Source organism: Sminthopsis crassicaudata, chromosome 1 (assembly GCF_048593235.1).
Source record: "Sminthopsis crassicaudata isolate SCR6 chromosome 1, ASM4859323v1, whole genome shotgun sequence".
NCBI classification, from domain to species: Eukaryota; Metazoa; Chordata; class Mammalia; order Dasyuromorphia; family Dasyuridae; genus Sminthopsis; species Sminthopsis crassicaudata.
Window position 1 is genome coordinate 748,318,248 of NC_133617.1, and position 23,505 is coordinate 748,341,752.

At 44.9% G+C, this 23,505-nt stretch overlaps 1 protein-coding gene and 1 pseudogene across 9 annotated transcripts in view; one reads left to right on the top strand and one right to left on the bottom strand.

Annotated features, from left to right (window-relative positions):
• CACNA1D (calcium voltage-gated channel subunit alpha1 D) overlaps positions 1–23,505 on the bottom strand; it is a 292,709-nt gene that overhangs the window by 26,626 nt on the left and 242,578 nt on the right. For all 9 annotated transcript variants that reach the window (XM_074284468.1, XM_074284463.1, XM_074284465.1 and 6 more), the window contains 7 exons: positions 22,339–22,404; positions 15,554–15,645; positions 14,624–14,783; positions 13,917–14,044; positions 13,697–13,793; positions 11,884–11,986; positions 8,856–8,957 (listed from right to left, as the gene is read on the bottom strand). In XM_074284468.1, the coding sequence (XP_074140569.1) occupies positions 8,856–8,957; positions 11,884–11,986; positions 13,697–13,793; positions 13,917–14,044; positions 14,624–14,783; positions 15,554–15,645; positions 22,339–22,404 (748 nt within the window). The remainder of the gene's footprint in view (positions 1–8,855; positions 8,958–11,883; positions 11,987–13,696; positions 13,794–13,916; positions 14,045–14,623; positions 14,784–15,553; positions 15,646–22,338; positions 22,405–23,505) is intronic.
• Positions 18,576–19,202, top strand: LOC141538605 (coiled-coil domain-containing protein 90B, mitochondrial-like; annotated as a pseudogene).

Sequence of the window (23,505 nt, forward strand, 5' to 3'; positions counted from 1 at the left end):
CTCTGGAGAGCAGAATTTAAACATCATTGTCCCATGACACACACAATGTGTGTAAAGTCCTTGGCAGGTTGTAAAATTTTCTGTAAATGGCAGCCGCTATTACCTAGAGCACAATGGTTGACTGGACTTGAGAAGTTTTTTCTTTTCTTTTTTTTATTTTCTGAGGCTGGGGTTAAGTGACTTGCCCAGGGTCACACAGCCAGGAAGTGTTAAGTGTCTGAAACCAGATTTGAACTCGGGTCCTCCTGAATTCAGGGCTGGGGCTCTATCCACTGCACCACCTGGTTGCCCTGACTTGAGAAGTTTTTAAGAATTAAGAAACAAGAGAGCCAGGAAAGAAGTTAGTGGAGAGAAGCAGAGGGAAGGGGAGAAGAGGGTGTGTTCTCTCTCTGGGACTCTGACTCCATACCTTAGTATAGGAATCATGCCGTATTTATCTGTGTCTTCCCTGGCACCTAGAACAGTGCTCTGCATTTGTCTGCCGAACTGAAGGCGAGATCTGAACGTGGTAGGGAAGGAAGGAAAGAGGTGGCGTTTGGATTCAACGTAGAAACTTCTCCTCCCTGCTTTTGGGTGAAAATGATCCAGAGCAAAGAAGAGATACAAAGCAGGGAGGGAATTTTTGATTGAATGAATGTATTTTCTCTTGCAAGAAAGAATTCTAGAATTTACTTCAGATTTCCTTCTATGAAGAAATAGCAATGCACGTTTAAGGGGAAAAAAAAAAGGAGGAAGAACTGGACTAAACCAAGTGTACCCAGAATAGGTCACCAAAGAAGAGAAAATCGTTTTGAAGGCACATGGGACCAGTTTACCAGCCTAAAAACCCAAGATGATATAACTGAAAAATCAATCTGAGAAGATGTCTGCCTGTCTACTTGCCTCCCTTCCAGCCTCTCTAAACTCTGTGGGGAAATTGTTTGCCCACCTGTTAAAGGCCCACTTGATAAAAACGTCCGAAGGAAAGAGGGAGTCTGCCATGAAGATTTTCTCTAACAGTTTACATTCACTTCAAGGATGAATCAATATGGTGGATGCAACTTCCAGGATGAACAGATATGGTGAATGTGGCAGAGAAGGAGGCAAAGAGCAGCTTTGGGGCCATTTCAGGACATTTCCCAAATATCGTCGGCTTGTTCTCTTATTCTAGTCACCGATCGCCAACGATCAAAACCCACCAAATGCAGAAGAGACCAACGTGTCCGGGAAGGCTCTTCCACAACGAGGCTTCTTTCTCCCATGTGTTAAGGTCACAGACAATGCCTTGATGGATGCAAACCCAACCATTACTTCTTCAGTGATCCTCCAGTGACCAATAGTGAGCAAAATATCACACAAGAAGATGCAGACTCAAGGGTAGTAGTAGTAGTAGGATGATGATGATGATGATGATGATGATGATAGATCATATTCCTTTTTTTTTTCCCCTGAGGCTGGGGTTAAGTGACTTGCCCAGGGTCACACAGCTAGGAAGCGTTAAGTGTCTGAGATCAGATTTGAACTCGGGTCCTCCTGAATTCAGGGCTGGTCCTCTATCCACTGCGCCCCCTAGCTGTCCCTGATAGATCATATTCCACTACTCTGGGCCAGACCGAGCTAAGCACTTTACAGATATTATTTTGTTTGATCCTGAAAGGACCACAATAATCCTGGGAGGAAGATGTTGCTTTTGTCTCCATTTTACAGATGAGAAAACTAAGGCAAACAGTGGTTAAGTGACTTGCCCAGAGTCCCACAGCTAGTACAAAGTTGGGTCCTCCTGACTCCAGGCCCTGCTCTGTGCACTGCCATGAGTCTAAGTGAAAGGAAATCAGATTTGCTAGAAAGCAGGGGCTCTTAACCTGGGCTCCCAGAGGTCAGATCTCAGAAGAGCTGGATGGAGAAAATAAGATTACATCTTTATTTTCACTCTCCACTAATGGAAAGTCAGAGTTTTCTTCCATTTTTAAAAAAAAGTTCTTGACAAGAGTTTGATATTACTAATCTTAATAGTGATAATAGTCAGAATTTTATGGCCCTCTAAGTATGCTAAAATCCTTAAAAATATCATCTTACTGGATCCTCACAACCACCCATTTTACAGATGAGTGGACTAAGGCAAACAGCCATGAAGGGATGAGCCCAGAGTCACACAGTTAGTGTCAGAGGCTGGATTGGAACTCGGGTTTTCCTGACTGTAGGCCCAGGACAATGAATAGGGAACTGGGCCAGCCTCGATTCACCGGGTCCCCTCATTGTATATAAGAACCAGTTGTGGATGGATGGGGAGGCCCTAGAACTTCTCATTTACTGATGTTGTACTGAACGCATCAAGTCCCAGAGAGTGACAAGATTTCTCGGATGAGAACCGTGCACAAGGGAGAGGCCCCGGATCCCTGTGAGAACGAGCCCATCTGGCCGCCCACCCCCTGAGTGACCCCGTCGGCATGCTGCCTGGAGCGGGCTCAGCTGAAGTTGGCCCAGAACTGAAGCAGAGGAAGAAAGCCGTCCAATTGCACGTGGGGCATTCCCAGAGGGCCCAGGTGGAGAGAAGCTGAGCCTTGGAGTCAGAAAGGCCGGGGCTGAACCTTGCCTCAAAACCCGTGTGTCCCCTCTGGGGCTGCCGGGCCGTCGCCCAAGCTCCCAGTCTTGGAGTCCTTGATCTGAAAACGTGGGTAGGAAGAGCACGTCCTCCTTGGGGTCGCCGGGATGGAGCCATCCCTGCTACTGTCACTTTGGCTTCAAGCTTGTGATCTCACTGGTCCAGAGAAATCCCAGGCAAGGAACTCCCGCTCCCCACCTGCTTCACGCCCTGGATCTGGGAATGTCGTGCCCGAAGTCTCTCTGCTGGAGCCGCCAGGGCTTGGTGTGAATTCTGGTCTTTCTGGCCCCAGGGCCTGCTCTCTGTCCACCATGTGATGATGTCACTATTACCATCAGTGGGAGCTTTTGTTGCTGTTGTTGCCATTAAAAGCAATCCAAGATCCAAGACGTCTCCTGGCCCCAGCCCCACCTTTCTCACCCCCAGGTTCTTCTTCCTCATGGAATATCACAAACTTCAAAAGCAAAGTTGGGGTGACTTGCAAGGGAACAAAGAGAAAACCGGGGTTACAAGAAGGCTCAGCCATTATCTACTTATAAGCACGCTGTAGCCACGAAGAAGGGCTAGAAATGATCAGAAAAGGCAACGAGAACAAAGGACAAGAGGGGCCAAGCTCCAGGCCCTCCCTGCTATTCACAAAGTGCCCCATAAAGGCCTGGAGCAAGAAAGGAGCAAGAAATAGCGGGAAGATCCTCGGGAGAGGAAGGCTGCAATCTGCCCCACTGAGGGGAGGCAGAGCACGGAAGGACAGCGGAAATGCTGCGACTGTTAGCGAGGTCAGTGAGGGAAGGAGGACGTTCTCAGCCCTGGCCCAAGCCTGGGATCCCTTTTGCTTTCTGCAAAGGTGTCCAGGAAGAAGAAGCGGAGAAGCCAGTCCATCCATTTCCCATGGGTTCTACTAGAAAGGCCACAAACATTTCTTCAGCACTTAATTCAGTGCCAGGCTTTGTGCAAAGCCCCCATGAGCCCCTGCAACGACGAGACGAGCGGGCCGGCTCTGCCCCTGGCTCTGGGGCCGGAGCCACAGCTAGACTTTGCAGAGCGGGAGGATGCTTCAGTCATCCCTGATCTCTAGCGGCTCCAAACGTCATTGCTTCTGATGGCGCTGAGAAGGGGCAGGACTTCGGGTCATTTGAACAGTTATTCGTTTAAAATGAAACCTAAGCTAGTTTATGAGCATTTTCCCGGGTAACTGAATCGAGTGCTTTCCCAGCGAGGACTATTTTTTCCCCCTTTTCCATGACTGAATTTTGTTTACTGCTGTGATTTTAAAATACATGAAAATAACTCTTTGAACTCTGGGGCTGGGAATGAGAGACGTACCCAGATGCCACCTGGAGCTACAAATCACTGTGAAATTTAGCTCAATGATAAAGGTGTCGGGCCTACTCAAAGAAGCAGTCCTTCTACAGAACTCTGGGAGTTGGAAGGGCAGATACGGGAGGAGCCCGGCTTGAAGCTCTTTGCGAAGTCCCCAAGGATCTCCTGACGGACAAATCCAATGGTCTTCCCGGCAGCTTTTGACACTCCTCGATCCAAGGCTCTTCTCGCTAGGTTTTCATGGCCCTTTTTTCTAGGGTTCTCCTCCTGCCTCTTGTTCTGTTCCTCCCCAGTCTCTTTGCTGGATCTTCAGCCGAGTAGCTCCCCTCACCACTGGTGTCTCCCCAAGGCCACATCTTGGACCCTCTTCTCCCTCTATGTTACGTTGCACTAGTCCCCTTGGATTCAATTACCATCTCTAAGCAGATGATTCTCCAATCTGCATCCAGCCTCAGTCTTGAACTCAAACTCAACGTCCCACTGACACCTTAAACCCCAACGTCCAAGACAAGTCACTCTCTTGCGCTGTTCCTAATCTCCCTCACTGACTCACTAACACATTCACGGGGGCAGTTTTTCCAGACCTTCGCCCCTCCCTCTAACCTTCTCTCCTGTGATTGTCTCAAACTTCACTGAAGAAATTGAGGCTATTTGATGAGAGCTCCCTCATCTTCCTCATCTTCCCCTGGAGGCCCCTCTCTCCTCCCTCAGCCCGTCTCACCTGGAGAAGTGCCCCCTCCCTTTTTAACAAGGCAAGCCCCATCCTCGCCTCTTCCCCCTCCCCGGCCCCCAGGCTTCTCTGTTTCTTGGCCTCATACCCACGTCTCCTTCCGGATCCTCGCTGATCTGCCCCTCCCCCTGGCTGTCACCTCATCTTCTCCACTCTCGGTGGCTACACTGACAAGGCCATTTACAGTCACCGGAATCCCTTCTTGGATCTCCCCCTACCTATCTACCTGACCCTTCTCTGTCTCCTTTACTGGATTCATCTTTGGAGTTCCTCCCACTAACTGCAAGTGTCTCCCAGGGCTTGGTCCTGGGCCCTCTTCCCTCCCTCTGTTCTGTTTCTCTGGGTGATCTCACCGTCTCCCATGGATCCAGTGGTCATCTCTATGCTGATTAGTCTCAGATCCAGCCCTTACCTCTCTCCTGACCTCTAGTTTCACACCTTCACCTGCATCTCAGAATGGGTCACCCCAAACATCACAAACCCAACAAATCTAAGCCTGAATCATTCTCTCTCCAGCTAAACGCTCCCTTCTTAACTTTCCTGACGAAGTCTCCATCTCCTCCCCGGTCATGCGGGCTCACAACCCGGGGTCCCGCTCCGGCCTCTCTCCCTCTCACTGCCACAGCCCCACCTTGCCGACGCCTCCCTCTCTACCTCAGGCAGGCCTGGTCTCTCTCTGCCGATTCTTGTAGAAACCTTTCAGGTGGAATCCCTGTCACAAATCTCTCCTCGCTCCAATCCATTCTCCCCTCAGGTCCCACAGGGATGATCCGGACGCCCGTCTGGCCCCATCACTCCCTCCCTCACAACACTCGTGGCTCTCTATTACCTCCAAAATCAAAGATAAGGGATGCAGCTTGTGTTCAAAGCCACCCCCACCTGTCCCTCCTCTGCAGTCCTACACCTTAAATCTCCACCCTCCCCCACATCTACTTTTCAATCTGACCTCACTAACTTCCTCACTGCTTCATGAACAAGCACCCCTCCTCTCCCTGGGCATCTCAGCCTTCCGGCAGCTCCCTGCGAATCTCAAATATGGCCCACAAGGCCATGCACTCTCTCTGCATAATTCCAGAGATGGCTGAGAGGAAAGCCATGGCTGAGTAGCAAGATGGGGCTCGGCTTCTCTGGAACATCCCTCAGGGCCACTTTTTCAAGGTCCTGCAACTCCCAGCTTGGTCCCTGAGTCCATCTGCTGTCATCGTTGGAGCCACATGGATCCCCTGAGGGACTATGGGGCCCCGGAAATTGGCCTAAGGAGCCGGAGCATCTTCTCCCGGCACCTCAGCACCAGCAGCTTCTGTCTCAAGTTCTTCAGAAACCGAGCCGAGCTCAGGGGTGGGTGACGAGCCATGGCTCAGATACATTCTCACGTGGGATCTTCCTGGGGGGGGGTTACCCTTAAAGGGGGAGACATCCCTAATGGCAGAATGAAGACATTCAGCATTCTGGACCCTTCAATAAGGAGCTAAACCTCACGGGGATCCTTCTACAACCATCTGTGGGTGGGAGAAACCTGGAAGGGTGTGGATGGCAAGCCTGTTTGGGGAACTTCCTGCCCTGCCAAGTTAGAGGAAGCTGGTGGCACTGGGTCAGTGGAGGAGGGTCAGGTGGGGGCAGCACTGGGGGTGGCGGCCCTTCCCCAGCCCAAGGCGTGTCTGTGCTAGGCCCGGGCGGCCATTCTGACGCATGCATCCGAGCCGCAGAAAAGACAGGAGGGGAATAGTTGGCAAGAGATAACGCTGATTCCATGCCACCGCCCTAAAACAGAATTGCTTCAGAATATTCGGAAAGACTGGGACTCGAGAGGAGGAGGCTGCAGAGAGAGCTCAAGCACATCATTACGACAGTTTGAGAGAGCAGTTTATTGAGGCCATGCGAGCACTCGGGGAGCCAAAGGAGGGAACGGGAATCGGGAAGGGCGTTTTAAATGTGCAGCGTCGGTTCTGGGGAGACTGGCTTTCTCAGGGGGGAGTTTGGCTTTGCTTCCTATTTTGGGGGGCCGTCTTCCCCAGCTCTAAGCTGGCGGCCGTGCCCGGCCTCAGTGGCTCCCCTCAGCGGTGGAGCCGGTGCCCGCGGAAGCCTCTGCAGAGGGTCTGGCCGGGCTGAGCCCAAGGCGGCTTCCAGGCCGCAGCCTGACCCTCCCCAAAGCTGCCAGGCCGGTGACGCGCTGAGAGACCAGCGAAGAAGGTGCGCGGGGCCCTGGGAGAGCCGACACGCCGATTGGGGGAGGCCCTGCAGCAACAGACTCTGCACCTTTAAAACCAGAAAAAGCAGGTCAAAAAGAGCCATCTAGCTCTGACTGTGCGCCATGGAAAGAAAATGGAAGCGGATTATATATGCATATATATCTATCCAGTACGATATATATGTATATATAAATAAGAAAAAAGATCTGGTCAGTTATTATAAGGCAAATCACAAGAAATCAAGCGGGCGAGTTAGCTCTGATGCCGTTTGAGTCCTAAGCTGAAGGGGACGTTCTGTCTACAAGTGGTGAGACATTCGCTCTTAGGGACAACATTCACCAAAAGACCAGTTCAATTCTGAAAGCTGCCTGCCTATCTTTCTTGAGAAGCAAAAAGGCAAAGAGAAATACGGTTTTCAGCTTCCTGAACAAAACTGATGGCTGCTCCCTTGGTAGGCTCTCTCTGCCTTAGCCCCTCCGCACCCCCACCCATGTCTCTCATTTTCTCTCTGCCTCTCTCTCTCTCATTCTGTATATTTCTGCCTTTCTCTTTCTGTTTCTCTCTGTGTCTCTCTGTTTGTCTCTGAGTCTCTTTCTCACTGCTCTTTCTCTGTCCCCTTCTCTGTCTATTTCTGTCTCTGTCTCTCATTCTTTCTCTCTGTACTCTATTCTTGTCTCTTCCTTCTTTCTCTGTCCTCTTCTCTATTTCTATCTCTCTTTCCCTTTTCTCTCTCTCTCACTTTCTCTCTGTCCTCTCCTATTTCTGCCTCTCTCTTTCTCTTTCTCTCTCTGTCTCTCAATTTCTCTCTCTCTTCTCTTTCTCTGTCCCCTTCTCTGTCTATTTCTATCTATTTCCCTTTTCTCTCTCATTCTTTGTCTTTTCTCTCCTATTTCTGCCTCTCTCTTTGTCTCTGTCTTTATCTGTCTGTCTCTCTCTGTCTCTCTATTTTTCTCTCTCTTCTCTTTCTCTGTCCCCTTTTCTATTTCTGTCTCTTTCTCTCCCTCTCATTTTTCTTCATCCCCTTCTCTGTCTATTTCTATCTTTTCCCCTTTTCTCTCTCTCATTCTTTCTCTCTGTCCTCTTCCATTTCTGCCTCTCTCTTTCTCTTTCTCTTTCTGTCTCTCAATTTCTCTCTCTCTTCTTTCTCTGTCCCCTTTTTTGTCTATTTCTGTCTTTCTCTCTCTTTCTTTTTGTCCCCTTCTCTATTTCTACTTCCCTTTTCTCTCTCTCATTCTTTCTCTCTTTTCTCTTCTATTTCTGCCTCTCTGTCTCTCTGTCTTTATCTGTCTCTATCTGTCTCTCTATTTTCTCTCTCTTCTCTTTCTCTGTCCCCTTTCTGTCTATTTCTGTCTTTCTTTCTCTTTGTCCCCTTCTCTGTCTATTTCTATTTCCCTTTTCTCTCTCTCAGTCTTTCTCTCTGTCCTCTTCTATTTCTGCCTCTCTCTTTGTCTCTGTCTTTATCTGTCTGTCTCTCTCTGTCTCTCTATTTTTCTCTCTCTTCTCTTTCTCTGTCCCCTTTTCTATTTCTGTCTCTTTCTCTCCCTCTCATTTTTCTTCATCCCCTTCTCTGTCTATTTCTATCTTTTCCCCTTTTCTCTCTCTCATTCTTTCTCTCTGTCCTCTTACATTTCTGCCTCTCTCTCTCTGTCTCTGTCTTTATCTTTCTGCCTCTTTATTTTTCTCTCTTCTTTTTCTCTGTGCCCTTCTCTGTCTATTCCTCCCTCTTTCACTCTCTCTGGCTTTATCTCCCCCTCCTCCCCCTCTATCTCTGTGACTCTAGCTTATCTGCTAGAAAGAAAATTCATTTTCCAGCCACCTGATCTTCATTTCTTTCCACTGTTGAAAACCAGTGCTGCCCTCCCTCTCCCTTGCAGCCAAAATGACCTTCACATTCCCCACAGCCCAAACCCCGGTGCACCCTTTGGGGTGAGCTCATGCTAAGAATGGGCATCCCGGCATTCTGCAAGCCCTATCTTCCTGGCTACCATAATAGTCTTAGAGCTCAACCACACTGTGGAAAATGGATTACACTGACCACCAGCCGGAGGGACAACTTGATCCAGGAGCTTCATGCTGGTCTTCTTCCATATTTTCTTGATGACTGCTCGCAGCTCCTCATTTGCCTGTTCCAGATTACCTGAAAGAAAACAAGGCAAGAGCAGCCCCAGCAAAGGTTGGCTTTTTATGGCACCAGAAGCCATGTCTTGGGGGGCGAAGGACATGGCTGCCTGCTCTGGGACCCACTCCTCAGCTCCTGTCCCCAGGGAGCCCAGCAGTCGCCCCACCTTTCAGAGGCCCCCTTTTTTCCTAACTGTCTTCTTCCACCCTATACTACTTCCCATGCTCTGCAATCCAGTGACAAGGACCTCCTACAATGCTGGGCATTGTCTTTGCTTATTCTCTCTTTGTCTTGGATTCCCTGCTCTCCAAGTCTCAGTTCAAAAGCCACCATGTGTGATAAGCCCCTTCCGAACCCAGTGACCTCCTCTTCTGAGCCTCCAATGACTGGCCTCTGAGTTTCTCCCCAACTTATCCCATTTCTGGCTGTCTACAGGTCATCTCTCCCATTAGGCTGTGAGTTTGAGAACAGGGCCCAAATTTTCTCTTTCCTTCTATCCCCAGGGCCTAGCACAGTGCCTGGCACACAGAGGCACTTAATAAATGCATGCTAACTTGACTGTAGTGAAGAATAAAGAATCATGATCCTACAGGCCATCCTGCCCAACCCATAATGGAAGATGAATCCTTGCTAAGACATCTCCGACAAAGGGTCAGCCTTTGCTGGAAGACCCCAGTGAAGGAGCAAACACCAAAGGTGATATTTACAAGAAGCCTGGATAAGGATCTTGGCCAAGGATGGTGTCAGATGGGCTCTTGTAGTTGCCCCAAGCAGAGTTTATTTTTTCTAAATCATGTTTATTAAGTATTTCAAGAACTACTGGCAGCAGAAACACTAAGATTAACAAGACAGAGTCCCTTTCCCCAAGGAACTTGCAGTCCATCATGGAGATGAGATACCAACATGGGGAAGTGGACTTGGTAACATTCTATAAGAAGGGCCTTCTGGAGTCATCAGACCCAGAATTCTGTGGGCCTGAAGGATATTGGGAAAAAGGTTCTTCCTGAAGGACTTCACATTTGTGAAACAGGAGAGGACAAAGCAAAGAGGCACCAGGCCCCAAGTACTGCCTGAGAGACAGCACTGAGGTGGGACATTGAAGTGGAAGCAGGTTGGGCAAGGCCTTGAATGCTTGGAAAATGGGCTGAGCCAAGAGAGAATTGGGAAAGATGTTTAAAAGCTTTGCATGGAGGGGAAGGAACTGGGGTCATTCCTGCTTCCTGTCTTAGCCCCGGTGTGTCGTCCAGCCCCCATCTCTTCACTCAGGCCCAGCGACCTGGTCAGCGGTCTCCTAGCTCCCTCATCATCTTCAGGCTCAGTGGCCAAGGTGATTTTTCTAAAACCAGAGTCCAGCCACATCACTCTACGGCTTCCTGACCCCAGGGCTTTCCTGTTATCTCCTCATGTGCCTTGGCTTTTTAAGCACTTCCTTAGCTGGGTGCTTTCACACACTTCCAGTCTTCCTACACCTGATTCATCTTCCCTGGTCTCCTTTCTCTCCCTACTTGTGCCTTTGCAGTGGCATTGGTCCCTCAAACCTAGAATTCTTCCTATCCTTCCCTCCTCTAGCTATTCCTTCGCTTCCTCCAAGACTCCACCTAGATTTCCTTTTGGCAGGTGGTCTTTCCCTGACCCCCACTGCCTCCTCCAGGCTTCTGGTGTCTTCCCTCTCACCCAACCTACAGTCTACTCTTTATAGGAATAGTTAGAGCCCTAGTGATTTACGTGTGATGTTGCCCATCATAAATAAGTTCCTTGATAAGGGACTAATTTGTGCCTTTCTTAGAGACCTTAGGGTTAGCACAAGTCTTGGAAATGAGATAAGTTCTTAATAAATACTGTTGACCGACTGACTGGCATTAGGAAGCAAAGGCCACCGGAGCTATTTCCCCAGAGCTCCTATAGTCTTGGAGCCCCCTTCTGATGTTAACATTTGGGGCTCCCTTAGAGAAATTGGTCTTGGTGAGAAATAGGGCTATCTCTCTCCTTTTTTTTTTCTTTTTTTCTTTTTTTTTTTTTTCTTTTTAGTGCAAAGATGTATTTGATCAATAAATATAAGTAGTAACAAAGTGAAGATTTACAACAAGATTATGAAGAATGGAAAAGAAAATAAATTTGGAAAATGTTGCTAAAGCACAAAAAAAAGTCATTTCAGTTTCCAGATAGCACTTGCCACCAGACATGACTCTACTCTCCAATGAGACTTGATGAGGGGTATCTCAAGCTGGAGAGTGATTAGAGGACAATGAGACTGATGAAGGGTCTTCAATCCCCCCCATGTGAGGGTCAGGGAGGATTCTCAAAGGAGGAATGCCTTAGGGACACGAGAGAAGCCTCAGCTAGTGCCAAAGGGCTGTCTTCAAGTATCTGAGGCACGAGTTAAGACGCATCCATCTTGGCTGGGGAAGCAGGAGCTGGAAGGTTGTGACTGAGCATAAGCAGGAAGAAAGTGTGGAAGATAAAAGGAGGGAAACTGATGTTCAACATGAGCAGAAACTCCCTAATGATTGGAGCTACCCGCAAGCATACAGGCTGCCTCAGGAGACGGAGGGCCCTCATGAAGGGTCCTGAGAGCAGAGGAAATCATTTTCCCCAGATAGGTTGGATTAGAAGGTCACTAAAGGCCACTGAGGTCCAATTCTGAAATTCTGTGATTCTCTTCTCTTATGTCCAGAGAAAAGGAGGAAAAGGAAAAGGAAGAGGAAAAGCAAGAAAATGAGGAAGAAGGCGAGGAGAAAGAAGAAAAGAAGGTGAAAGCAGGAGAGGAGGTAGAGGAAGGAAAGATTACTAAAAGCTAAGGGTACCCTCCCCTTTCCTTCTCTTCTTCTAGTCTCGATCATTTGCACAGAAAACGTTTTTGAAAGACTTTTAGGGGAAGAGGTCCAAATCTGGGCCATCACTTTTCATTTCCATTCAACTTTTCTCAGCCTGGCAAAACTGTTACCTTCAGTCTTGATTTTGAGAGCCGTTCGAACCAAGGCAAATAACGTGGCATTAAACATGACCGTTCCATCACTATTGAGAGGCATGTTCATGGCAACCAATCTCTGTAAATAAAAGACAAGCATCTTCAGAGAAGCAACGACCACCATCACTCCAGATTTGGCCAATAGCCGGAGTCTTAGAGACCCACACTTCCCTGTGTGGGCCCTGGAAGGTTCAGGGGTCCTCAGTGCACAAGACTGACCCCCCCACCACTCTATGGACCCCTCGCCTGACTTGCCAGCTGGAGTCCTGCTAGAAAATTGTCCAACTCTTCTCCCCTTTACAAGGCCCAGCTCGTTACAAAACTGCGAGGACCGTTCTTGACGTGAGTCTGCCTGACGGGAGTTGGAGGTGGCAGCATTGCTGGTCAAGACTTCCCTTGTCCTATGGTCCCTTTAGGAAGTAGACTCCAAGACTACGTCTGCTTGGAAGCCTTTCCTGATGAGGTTCCTTGAATTTTAATGACTTCCTCTCAGTGTGGAAGGGTCACAGGTTTAGGGGAAAAGTCCTTGAATGCCCATTTATCAGGGAATGCTCCAGGAAAAGGAATAAGGTGCCCAAGATCCCACAGGTGGCAATCACAGAGGATTTGAACCCAGGTTCTTTGGCTCAGCCAACACCAAAGCCCTGCTCACTGGGTCCCTTTGCTCTTTCTTCCCTGGGCTGGATTTATACTTTATTTCATCCAGATTTTATTTTGTGACACATTTCTTTTCTCTTATCTAGAGAGGCAGTGCTGCCTAATGGTCAGAGGACCAGTCCAAGGAGCCTCGAGTTTGGACCTTTTCACAGGCTGCCTGTGTCTGAGCAAGCTCTGAGGGAGGTGACCGGCCCAGGGACTTCGCTCACTTCCACAACAGAGGATTGCACCTGACCTGCCAGAGCTCTGGTAGGACACTGTGGAGCTTTCAGACCTGGCCCAGCGGCACATCCTCAATTCTTTCTGTATTTTTTAAAAAGATGCATTAAGGACTCTCCTTCTTTCCTTTCTGTTCCCCTTCTTCCCGTCTCCCAATGAAAAAAACCAACGTCCTTGTGAGAAATATGGACTTGATCAAGCAAAACAAATTCCCCCCCGGGCCCATCCAAAGAGGCGTCTGGGGTTGTAGGCAGCTGCAGAGAGGCTGGTAAAGGGAGCTTTCTCTCCCAGAAATCCCCTGCACTACTGAAATCAAAGGTACTGATCCAATCCCCTTTATTTTCTCCAATCAGGTCCTAGCGTCCTGGGCTGACAGCAGATAGAAGGCTGAGCTGCACTCGGGAAGCCTCGATTTCGAGGGCTTTGCTTGGAGCGTGACATCAGCGTTATTATCATGTGTCACTGGCCTCCCGCTCTCCTCCCAGCAGGTGGCCACGTTAAGCCCGACAGAGGACCCCGTGGGAAGACATGGCTTCCTCTGCTCTGGACTCCTTTTTCTCAGATCCTGAGCCCCGTTAAAGCTACGTGCACATTCCCCAGCACGCGTGGCCCGGCACAAATCAGCTTATATTTGGGAATATGTCCTGCAGGGGAGGCCTTGGGTCCATACAGATTTCCCAATAATCTCTCCTGCTTCTAGCAGAATCTCCATTTCTTCCCCTGGAGAAGGAAGACTGGCAGGAGGATAAGGTGGTGCCCGATGCCAGCATTCTCCTCTCTTCGTGAAAGCCCTCCCTCTGGCCGAGGCCCCTCCTTCTTGGGTTCCTTCCTCTGCCTTCCCCCACTTCCAGAAGGAAGGCGGTGGCAGGCTTTCACTCCTGCCTGGCAAGAGGATGCCATGTGTAATACCTACCTTGCAGGCTACTCTGTGTGGGCACAGTTTGCCAAACCCCAGGGGCGGCTGGATCCGGCGAAGCAGAGTCACCACGTCAAGATGCTTAATTCTTCCTCTGAAACAAATGCAGAGTGAGGGAGGCAGCGTGGCGACCCTTCAGGAAGAGCCCTGGCCGGCAAGGATTGCAGGCGCCCCCACCCAGGAACATGGCCCCTGGGGCAGAAAGGCCCCCACTTACTTTGCTTCCGGGTCATATTCCGACCATATTCTCTTGAATTCATCCAAATGATGGGGACCCAAAATAGACCAGTCACGAGTCAGATAATCAAAGTTGTCCATGATGACAGCCACGAACAGATTGATGATCTAGGAATGGGGGGGGGGGGTTAATAACATGGATTGAATCCCAGGGAAGAAGCTTCAGTTGGGGCAGCGAGAGGAAGCCTGGGAATGTCTGAAGGAAATAGGAGGTTTTACGAGTCTGTTGGATACCCCCCAATCGGCACCGATGAAGGGTCTTTGATCATTTTGGGGGCAGAAGATATAATTAGGTTATAAAACTGTTCTGTGGGAAAGGGGGAGCTAAGGAGTTTGAGCCAGCTGTCCAGAATAAAGCGGACACAGCCCGGCCCATCCAGGCTCGGCACGTGCCATCAGCCCCAGGCTGCCTGAGGCCCTCAGAGACTCCCGTCCCCCTGAGAGTCTGCCCTTCCAGGGCAGTTGTGGTATGAGTCTGCGTGGGAGTGGGAGGAGAGAAGCCTGCGCCACTTGCACCCTGCTCGCTCGCAGCCAGAGCAGAACCCATGGGCAGCTGGGGCAGCCAGCGGCGGAGCCGGGAGCAGCTGGAACCGAGGTCGCTCTGCTAATAAGCTCGACGGCCAAGGGCTCAAACTCCCTCCTGCCCCCAAACCAGTGGGCCAGCAACGAGGAGGCTTTAGGACTTACCAGAAAAGCACAGAGCATATAAAAGCTGATGAAATAAACAATGGCAAAATTGCTGCCACATGTGAACTCCTCCCCAGGACTATAGTCGGATTCCGGGTCGCAGCGCTTCCCAGGAAGACACGCCAGCATGATTTCTTGCCAAGCCTCACCAGTTGCACACCTTTGAGGGGAAAAGAGAGAAGAAAGGTTATAGAAATGCACAGATAAATAAACATATACGTGAATATGTGTGCATTGGTGTAAACATATACATTATCCAAACCAACGATTTTAGGGAACACCTGTTTGAATTAAAAACAGCTCCAAATTATAGATTTAAAATTCTGATTGCCTCTATATTTTGCCAAATAGAAGCCGGTTGCCTATGATAATTAAGAGACAAGACAACTGGGATTTAGCACATTCGTCCTTGGGCGCTTCTCAAGCATGAAAGTCATTTATTCTCCAGAATTGCACCAACATTCCTTCTCCCACCTCCTTCCTCCAAACTGGCTCACCACACCTCAGGCTTCCTGAGTCTGCTAAGCTAGATACGAGCTTCGGGTCAGACCGTCAGACTCAGCCGAACAACCTTGGCAGCTCTTTTAGGACACGCTCTATCACTTGGTCCTCCCGGTGCCCCAGAGGTGGAGATAATGACTTATCTCTTACAAACAAGGAGAGCGGTGTTCAGAGAAGTCATGAGAACCCTCATTCCTCCCAGCCCCAAGCTGCTAAGTGCTGAAAGGAAGATTCCCCTCCCATTCCTCCATGTTCTCTCACCGTGACATTGATTTCCACAGCCCAAAGAAGAGCCGGAAATGCAACTACGGACACGCAAACAGCAAAAGGAACAATGGGAAGGGAATCATCACTTGGATCTTGGACAATCTCCCACTGCAAAAACTGCCACAGTCACGAGAAACTGGGCCCTTCAAGAGGACTAGTTACCTGAACAAGAGCAACACAGCTTGCGGAAATGTCTGGAAGTTGTTGTTTCTATTGATCTGGTTGTTATCTTTCATGGCCACTTTCCCAAACATCTGAAAACAAAAACATGTAAGAAAGATGCTGAATGCTCTTTGAACATAGGAGAAGCACAGTTTATGCCAACAGGACTTCAAGGGTTCCAGCTTCCTTAGTCAAACACATCCCCCTGGGAATAAAAGCCTACAAGGAGGGCTACCCATGTCTGTCTGAGTGCCCTTGGGCACGTGTCCCTCCTTCCTACCTCATGCCCATTCTCTGACAAAGAGACACAGACCCCAGGTCAAAGGTAGGAAAAAAAGGTCCCATAAAGCCCAAATTATCAATAGCATCACCTTGGTGGAAGGTGGGAAAGGAGTAAACATACTACATAGTAAGACAAAATGAAAGTGAACAATTCAGAGAAATATAGAAAACCCTTTACCTGACCCAAAGTGAAGTAAATAAAATCGGGAAAACCATATGCACACGACTAAATATATATAAATGGAAAGGAAAAAATGAAACAGAATGCTGAGATCAAGCTAAGGCTCAGAGAAGAGCTGAAAAACTGGCTGCTTCCTTGCAGGGGTGGGGAACTCGGTGTAGAATGCTCTGTGCACTGTTAGAGGCACTTCGAAGTGCATTGGTTTTGCTGAATTGTTTCTTTTCATTTTATATCTGTGTTATTAGAGATGGACTAAAGAGGGAGAGAGAAGAATTTATCGGTAAAATAAATGCGATAAAAAGACATCAATTACAAAACAGTACTAAAGTAACTAAAGCAAAGAAAAAGAGAGGTGTTCACAAAGCTCAACACATTTCACCATTATGAGAGCCTATTCAATTTGGAAGTGATTTTTCTACTTTCCTGCCTAAAATGGACACATGCAGACCTCCTGTTTCTGAATGACAAAACTGTATTATAATAGACCCTAACGCCCAGTTTTCTCCCTGCCTTCTAGTTAGTGGTGATAGCAGAACCCAGGACCACAACCTTAGAGCGATTCCTTTTAAGACTCTTTTCCCTCAAATAATTTTCCAAGTGTCTTTTAAAGTTGCAGAGGAATGAATGTTTTCCATTGCTCCCTCTGTTCTGAGAGTCCCTCATGCCATGTTCATGTTATAATGGCATGATCTAATGAGGGTTTATGCCTAATGGCCATGAGGGAAGGGTAGAGCCAAGATGGCACAGCAGAGGGAATATTTTTGCCAACCTCGCTCAATGTTCCCCCTTTACACAACTTGAAAAAGCACATTAAATTGAATCCTAAGTGGCCTAACCACCAAAATATCTTAGTGAGTCCTTTTCCAACCTCGGTTAGCTAAGAAGGTCTGTAGACATGGAGATGGCTGGCAGAAGTGCAATGGTGGAACTGAAGATAGCTGTGACCCTTGGTGGTGCCAGTGGCAGCAAAAGCAGGAAAACTCAGTGCCAGAGATGGGGTAAGGGAACTGAATGCGGGATCAGAAAGAATTGTCTGTGGCTCCTATGCTACCATTGGACACAGGAGCGGCACCATGAGGAAGCTCCATCACCCATTTCCCAGTTCTGGGTTGCAGTTTATGGCTGTGGAGAGGAAAACTTGGGGTTGGTTGGTTGGTACAGAAACCATATTTTGGTAAAGGCAAGAGACCAGGAAATCAGTGATTTTAGAAATATAAAAAAACTTACAGGTCCCTAGGACTAACTGTGAAAGCAGCAGGACATAAAAGCCTAAAGTTTGGGATAAAGACTCCTCCCATCCCCAGAAGTAGGCAGAGCCCAACATGAAGTCCAAAATCAAGAAATAGGTTGGAAAAGTGAGCAAACAATAAAAAAGAACTCTTGTGACAGATAAGCTTAATACAAAATCAGAAAAAGACAATAATCTGAAAACATCTGCAAACAAAATCTCAAAGAAAATGTAGGTTGGGCACAAGCCCAACAAGAATTCCTAAAAGAGTTAAAGAAAGAGATTTTATAAAAAGCAACAACAATTATTTTTTAAAATAAGAGTAGAGAAAAAAACTAGGAAAAGAAACAAAAGCAAGACAATTTTATAAAATTATAAAGTAAAAATTAACAGCTTTAAGAAAAGCACAAGCATTCCTGATTAAAAGAACAGAGATGAATAGAAAATCTGACATTTAAGCTAAGACTCAAGAGAAGCACAAAAAGGTAAAAAATTAGTGAGAAATCATAAGAAACTCTAAAAGGTTACATAAAAAGATGATACATGAAACATCTAAGAACTTTATTATTATTAGGGCAGTTAGAAGGATTCTACAGAGACAGAGAACATAAGAGTGCATTATTTATGATCTCCAAGAAATGGAGAGATAAAAAAGAGAGATGAACTGGCAGGAGAGTAAGGATGGGAAAAATAATCTCACATAAAAGAAATGCATAAGAAAAGTTTTTATACTGGAGGGAGAAATGGGGGAACACACAATGTTTGAACCTCACTCTCATCTGAACTGGTTCAAAGATGGAAAAATATATACACATGCACAGAGTGGAATACAGAAATCTGTCTCACTCAACAGAGAAGTAAAAAGGGAAAGAGCTAAAAAAGGAAGGGGAGAATATAAAAAGAGAGAAGGCAGATTAAAGGAGGTAGCAGTCAAAAATAAAATATTCTTTTGAAAAAGGGATAAGGTTAAAAAAGGAGGATAACAGAGAAAATGGGAATGAGGGAAATATACAACAATCATAACTGTCAGTGTAAATGAGATAACTTTACCCACTAAAAAGGAAAATGATAGAATGGATTAGAAATCAGAATTCAAAAATATGTAGTATACAAGAAACTTTCTTGACACAGAAAGACAGAGTTAAAATAAGGGGTTCAGAGTAGTATCTATTATGCTTTGGTTGGAATTAAAAGGGCAAGGGTAAAATTTTGATACCTATTCACTGGTTCAGGACTTGGGAAATCATGGATTTAATAAAGCACAAGCAGAAACCATTATGTTATCGTTAATATTTCTGTCAAACATTAGCCTAGATACAAACTATAAGGAGATGTTCACTCAAGCTCGACAGGAAATTACTGTCCAGCAATCAATGGCACATTTGGACTCAATCCGGAAAGATAGTCATTGTAGAGAAAAGTGAATTTGCAAATCTGAGAGCAGATAATAAGAATTTCTATGGTTTTTATTAAATGGAAGATGGTCTTTTGATTAAAACTAATGTTCAATGCTCCCTTTTATACCTAGAAAATGAAAATTGAATTAGACCAAATTAAACAACTATTACTTGAAACTATTTGAAGCAGAGCAAATAATAAACTGGAAGTAAACCTAAGGAGGAACAAAGGGATAGATCTGTTTACAGATCAAGAAAACAAAATTATGGAAGCAACTATTGAATTTAACAAAAGAGTTACCCATATCAAAAATGTTATTTCACAGACCAGTAATAAATGTTCCCTCCCCCCCTGAGGCTGGGGTTAAGTGACTTGCCCAGGGTCACACAGCTAGGAAGTGTTAAGTGTTTAAGATCACATTTGAACTCGGGTCCTCCTGAACTGCGGACCAGTAATAAAATTGACATTGAAATTGCTTCACTGATGGAGTCAAATGTGAGATAACTCATTATCTTGCAGCATCTCTTTTTACTTGCCTGGCAATAGCATTAAGATTTTAATGCTTCTGGGGAAAAAAATGGCAACTTTTCAACAGGACCAAGACTGCTTTTTGGTATATTTTGAAAATCTTTGCTTTTGTACAGATTCATTTTGGCCTGACTCAGCTCCTGAATAAATCCATTTGCCTCTATTCCCTGATGCCAAAAAGCTGTCATTGAGAACAATTAAAGTATGGTGGAAAAGTTTGTTTTTAATAGTTTGTCCTTGGAGGTAGTTTATAGAATTGGAAACATAGTTTGTTTATTGTATCCTGTGCAAGGATTCATCTTGAACTGCTTAGTTTTGGTTTCATGTAAGTAAATTACTCCCCAGACTTAATTACTCAGTGTATCTTTATTCATTTTTCATCAAGCCATGATTCTTTGTATGGATTTTTGTTTTTGTTAGTTTAATAAGTAATAAGAAAATTATTATTTTCATATTTACATAGAAAATTATTATAACTTTAAAAAAAGAAAAAGAAATTGAACAAATCATAAAAGAGCTCCTTAAAAAAAGGACACAGGACCAGAAAGAGTTATAAATGAATTCTATCAAACATTTAAAGAACAGTTAATGGACAGTTACTTCCAAAAGTTAATTATATAAACTATTTTAAAATAAAACTAGTAAAAAAAGGAGCCTTACCAACTTACTTCTATGACAAAAATATGTTTTTGATAACTAAACAGAACAAAAACAGAAAAAGAAAACTATAGACTAATGAATATTAATGAAACAATTTTAAATAAAATATTTGTGAGGATTTTATACCAATATATCACAAAGATTATATGTTGTGACCAGGTTAGATTTATGCAGAAATGCATGGCTGGTTCAATAACAGGACACTTACAGGGATAATAGACCATATCAATAACAAAAACAACAAAAGTCAACAGAAGCAAAAAAAACCTGACAAAATGCAACATTCAATATTTTAGAAATATTAGAAAGCACAGAAATAAATGAAGCTTTAAAAAAAAAACCAAGAGCAGGTGTTATCTATAATGTTAACTATAATGGGGATAAACTAAAAGTCTTCTCAGTAAAATGAGGGGTAAAGCAAGGATACCCATGATCACCATTCAATACTGTACTAGAAATGCTATCAGTAAGACAAGAAAAAGAAATACATAAATAAAATAAGAAAAAGAAACTTAATGAATAAAAATAGGCAACAGTGAAACAAAAAAAGATCACTTTTGCAAAGATGTAACCCAAGATAACCACAAAACTTGTGAAACAATAAACAAACTTTAGTAAAGTTGCCAGCTATAAAATAAATACACACAAATCATGAGCATTTTTACATACTAACAACAATTCAAAACAAAACAAAACAACAACAACAAAAAAAAAAACCCTAAGCCTAGCAGAAAGAGGTAGAAAAAGAAATTCTATTAAAACCACTCACAGACAACATAAAATATTTGGAAGTCTACTTGCCAAGGAGATACCCAGAGATTATATGAACACAATCACAAAACACTTTTCACAGAAATAAAAGCAAGATTTAAACAAAGGGAGAAATATTTATGACTTATAAGTAGACCCAGTCAATATAATAAAAAATGACAGTTCTTACTAACTTAATTTACATACTCAATGCCATACCAACCAAAACTACCAAATAATTATTTTATCGATAAAAAAATAACAAAATTCATTTGGAAAAATGGTTTAAAAATATCAAGGGAATCAATGAAAAAAATAAGTAAAGGATAGCAGCATAAAACAGTAATCATCAAAAAATATTGTATTGGCTAAGAAATAGAGTGGAGCCCTAATAAAATAGATTAGGTATATAATGCACAGTGGTAAATGGCTAAAGTAATCTCATATCTGATAAACCAAAAGATCTCATCATTTGACAAAATTGCTGAGAAAACTAGAAAAGGATTTGGTAGAAAGTTGGCACAGACTAACATATCACACTGTATATCATGATACAGTAAAAATGGATTAATGACTTAAATATAGGGGATGATATAAATAAATTAGAGAAATGTGGGGAAAGGTATGTTAGATCTATGGATAAAGGACAAGTTTGTGAGTAAACAAGAAATACAGATGATAATGGGAAGTAAAACATAGTTTTGATTACCTGAAATTAAAAAGCTTTTGTACAAACAAAATTAATGCAACCAAAATTAGAAGAAAGAAAAGTATGAGATTTTTGTAGCAAATTTCTCTAATAGCAAAGACCTCATTTCTTAAATATATAGGGAATTAAGACAAATCTGTAAAAAAAAATCTCACTGATAAAGGATCAAAAGATATGATCAGAGTTTTCAGAAGAAACCAAAGCTATCAAATAGTCATGTGAAAAATGCTCTAAATAACAACTGATTAGAAAAATACAAATTAAAAAAAAACCTCAGAAATTCCACCTCACACCTATCAGATTGACTAATATGATAACAACAAAAGCTGGAGGGAATGTGAGAAAATTGGGGCACTGTTGGCGGAACTGTCAACTGGCCCACCAATTCCAGAAAACAGTTTGTAACTATCCCCAAAGTGCTATAAAACTGCGCATACTGTTTGAGCCAACAATACTACTCAGAGGTCTGCATCCCAAAGAGATCAAAAAAAAGGGAAAAGGGACTTATTTGTACAAAATAGTAGCTCTTTTTTGTGGTGGCAAAGAATGTGAAACTGAGGAATTGACCATCAATTGGAAAAGACTGAAGAAATTGTAGCCTGTGATTGAGATCGAATGCTATTGTGCTACAGGAAATGACGAGCAAGATGGTTTCAGAAAAGTCTAAAAAAACTTATATGAACAGATGTAAAGTGAAATTAGCAAAACTAGAATAACAATGCAGGATCAGGAGGGCATAGATTCTCCTGAGCAGCAATAGCCCTGTTTTATAGTCAAGGAAACTGAACTTTAGAGAATGTGTCATACAGTTGGTGTCAGGGGCAGGATTTTGATCATTCAGATCATTCTGATTTGCAGCTTAGGATTTGACCACCAACACTGCAAGGCCAGCCCAAGCTTTGCCCTTTGTATTCCTGCTGGACATGCTCTAACAAAGAAAGAAAGAAAAGAATCAATCTTATCAGCAGAGGCTCATGGGAGGCACAACTATTTCCATGACCTCTACACTTGGAAAACCATGGAGGAAAAGGGGGTCTGGAATGACTTACCTGCATCCCGATGACAGCATAGATGAAGAACAACATAGCTATGAGAAGGGCAACATATGGGAGAGCCTAAAACAAGACAAGAATGGCAGTTAGTCTCTGAGGGTGCTGAATCACCAATCTCCAAAGCAAAGTTGAATGGAAATCTCTGAATGCCATCCAGTGCTGCTCAGGAGAATCCATGCTCTCCCAATCCACTTTTAGACAGCTTGAGCGTTTTCCTTTCCAGTGAATCTACATTTGCCCTATTTGCGATTCCTGCTCACTGCTCCACATGTTCTCCTGTGTAATCAGCAGTGGGAATGTACTCATGGGACAGATAAGAGGGAAAACAAGCACTCCCTGGATTCCAGATCCACCACCGCACTGCCTTGCTTTGGCTCAACACAGCGGCTCTCAAACATGATAACCAAACACTTCTAAAACAACAACATTTGAAAGGTTTTCTTTTAAAATGAAAACATTTTGCATTACGCAATCTCACAGTGGCCAACAGGTGGGCAAGGGAACTCTCTACACGTCCCCCCCTTTTTTTTTTTTTCAAATGTGAATTAAAAACTCGTCCACTAGAGCTTAGGGACCCATTCTGAGGGCTCAGTGCTAAGACATCATATCACAGGCTAAACAATGGGAGAACTGTGCTCTTCCACTATTTCTAGTGAACGACAGAGCAGGTTCCACATCACACTGGACTGGGGGCTGTCTGCCACAGTGGGGAGTGCTTATGTTCTAGCCAGGATCTTGCCAATCCATCCCTCCATGCCTCTGTGCTTTTAATCCCAAGAAATATCATAGCAGCACTTGGACACGGTAAACAGCCACCTTGTTTGCAGTGCAATTAAACAAAAAAAAATTTCTAATTGAAGTCCTAAGTAGGAAAGCCCAGGGTATCAGCAGATCAGCCAAAAGCGTTTGGTTTCTTTCCCATGGTAAACATCTATTATCCTATGAGTATTTACTCATTAAAGATTATGTAGAGTATTCAAATCCACATTCCTTTTTTTTTTTTTTTTTTCCCCTGAGGCTGGGGTTAAGTGACTTGCCCAGGGTCACACAGCTAGGAGGTGTTAAGTGTCTGAGACCAAATTTGAACTCTGGTCCTGCTGAATTCAAGGCTGGTGCTCTATCACTGTGCCACCTAGCTGCCCCCTAGAGTATTCAAATCAACAA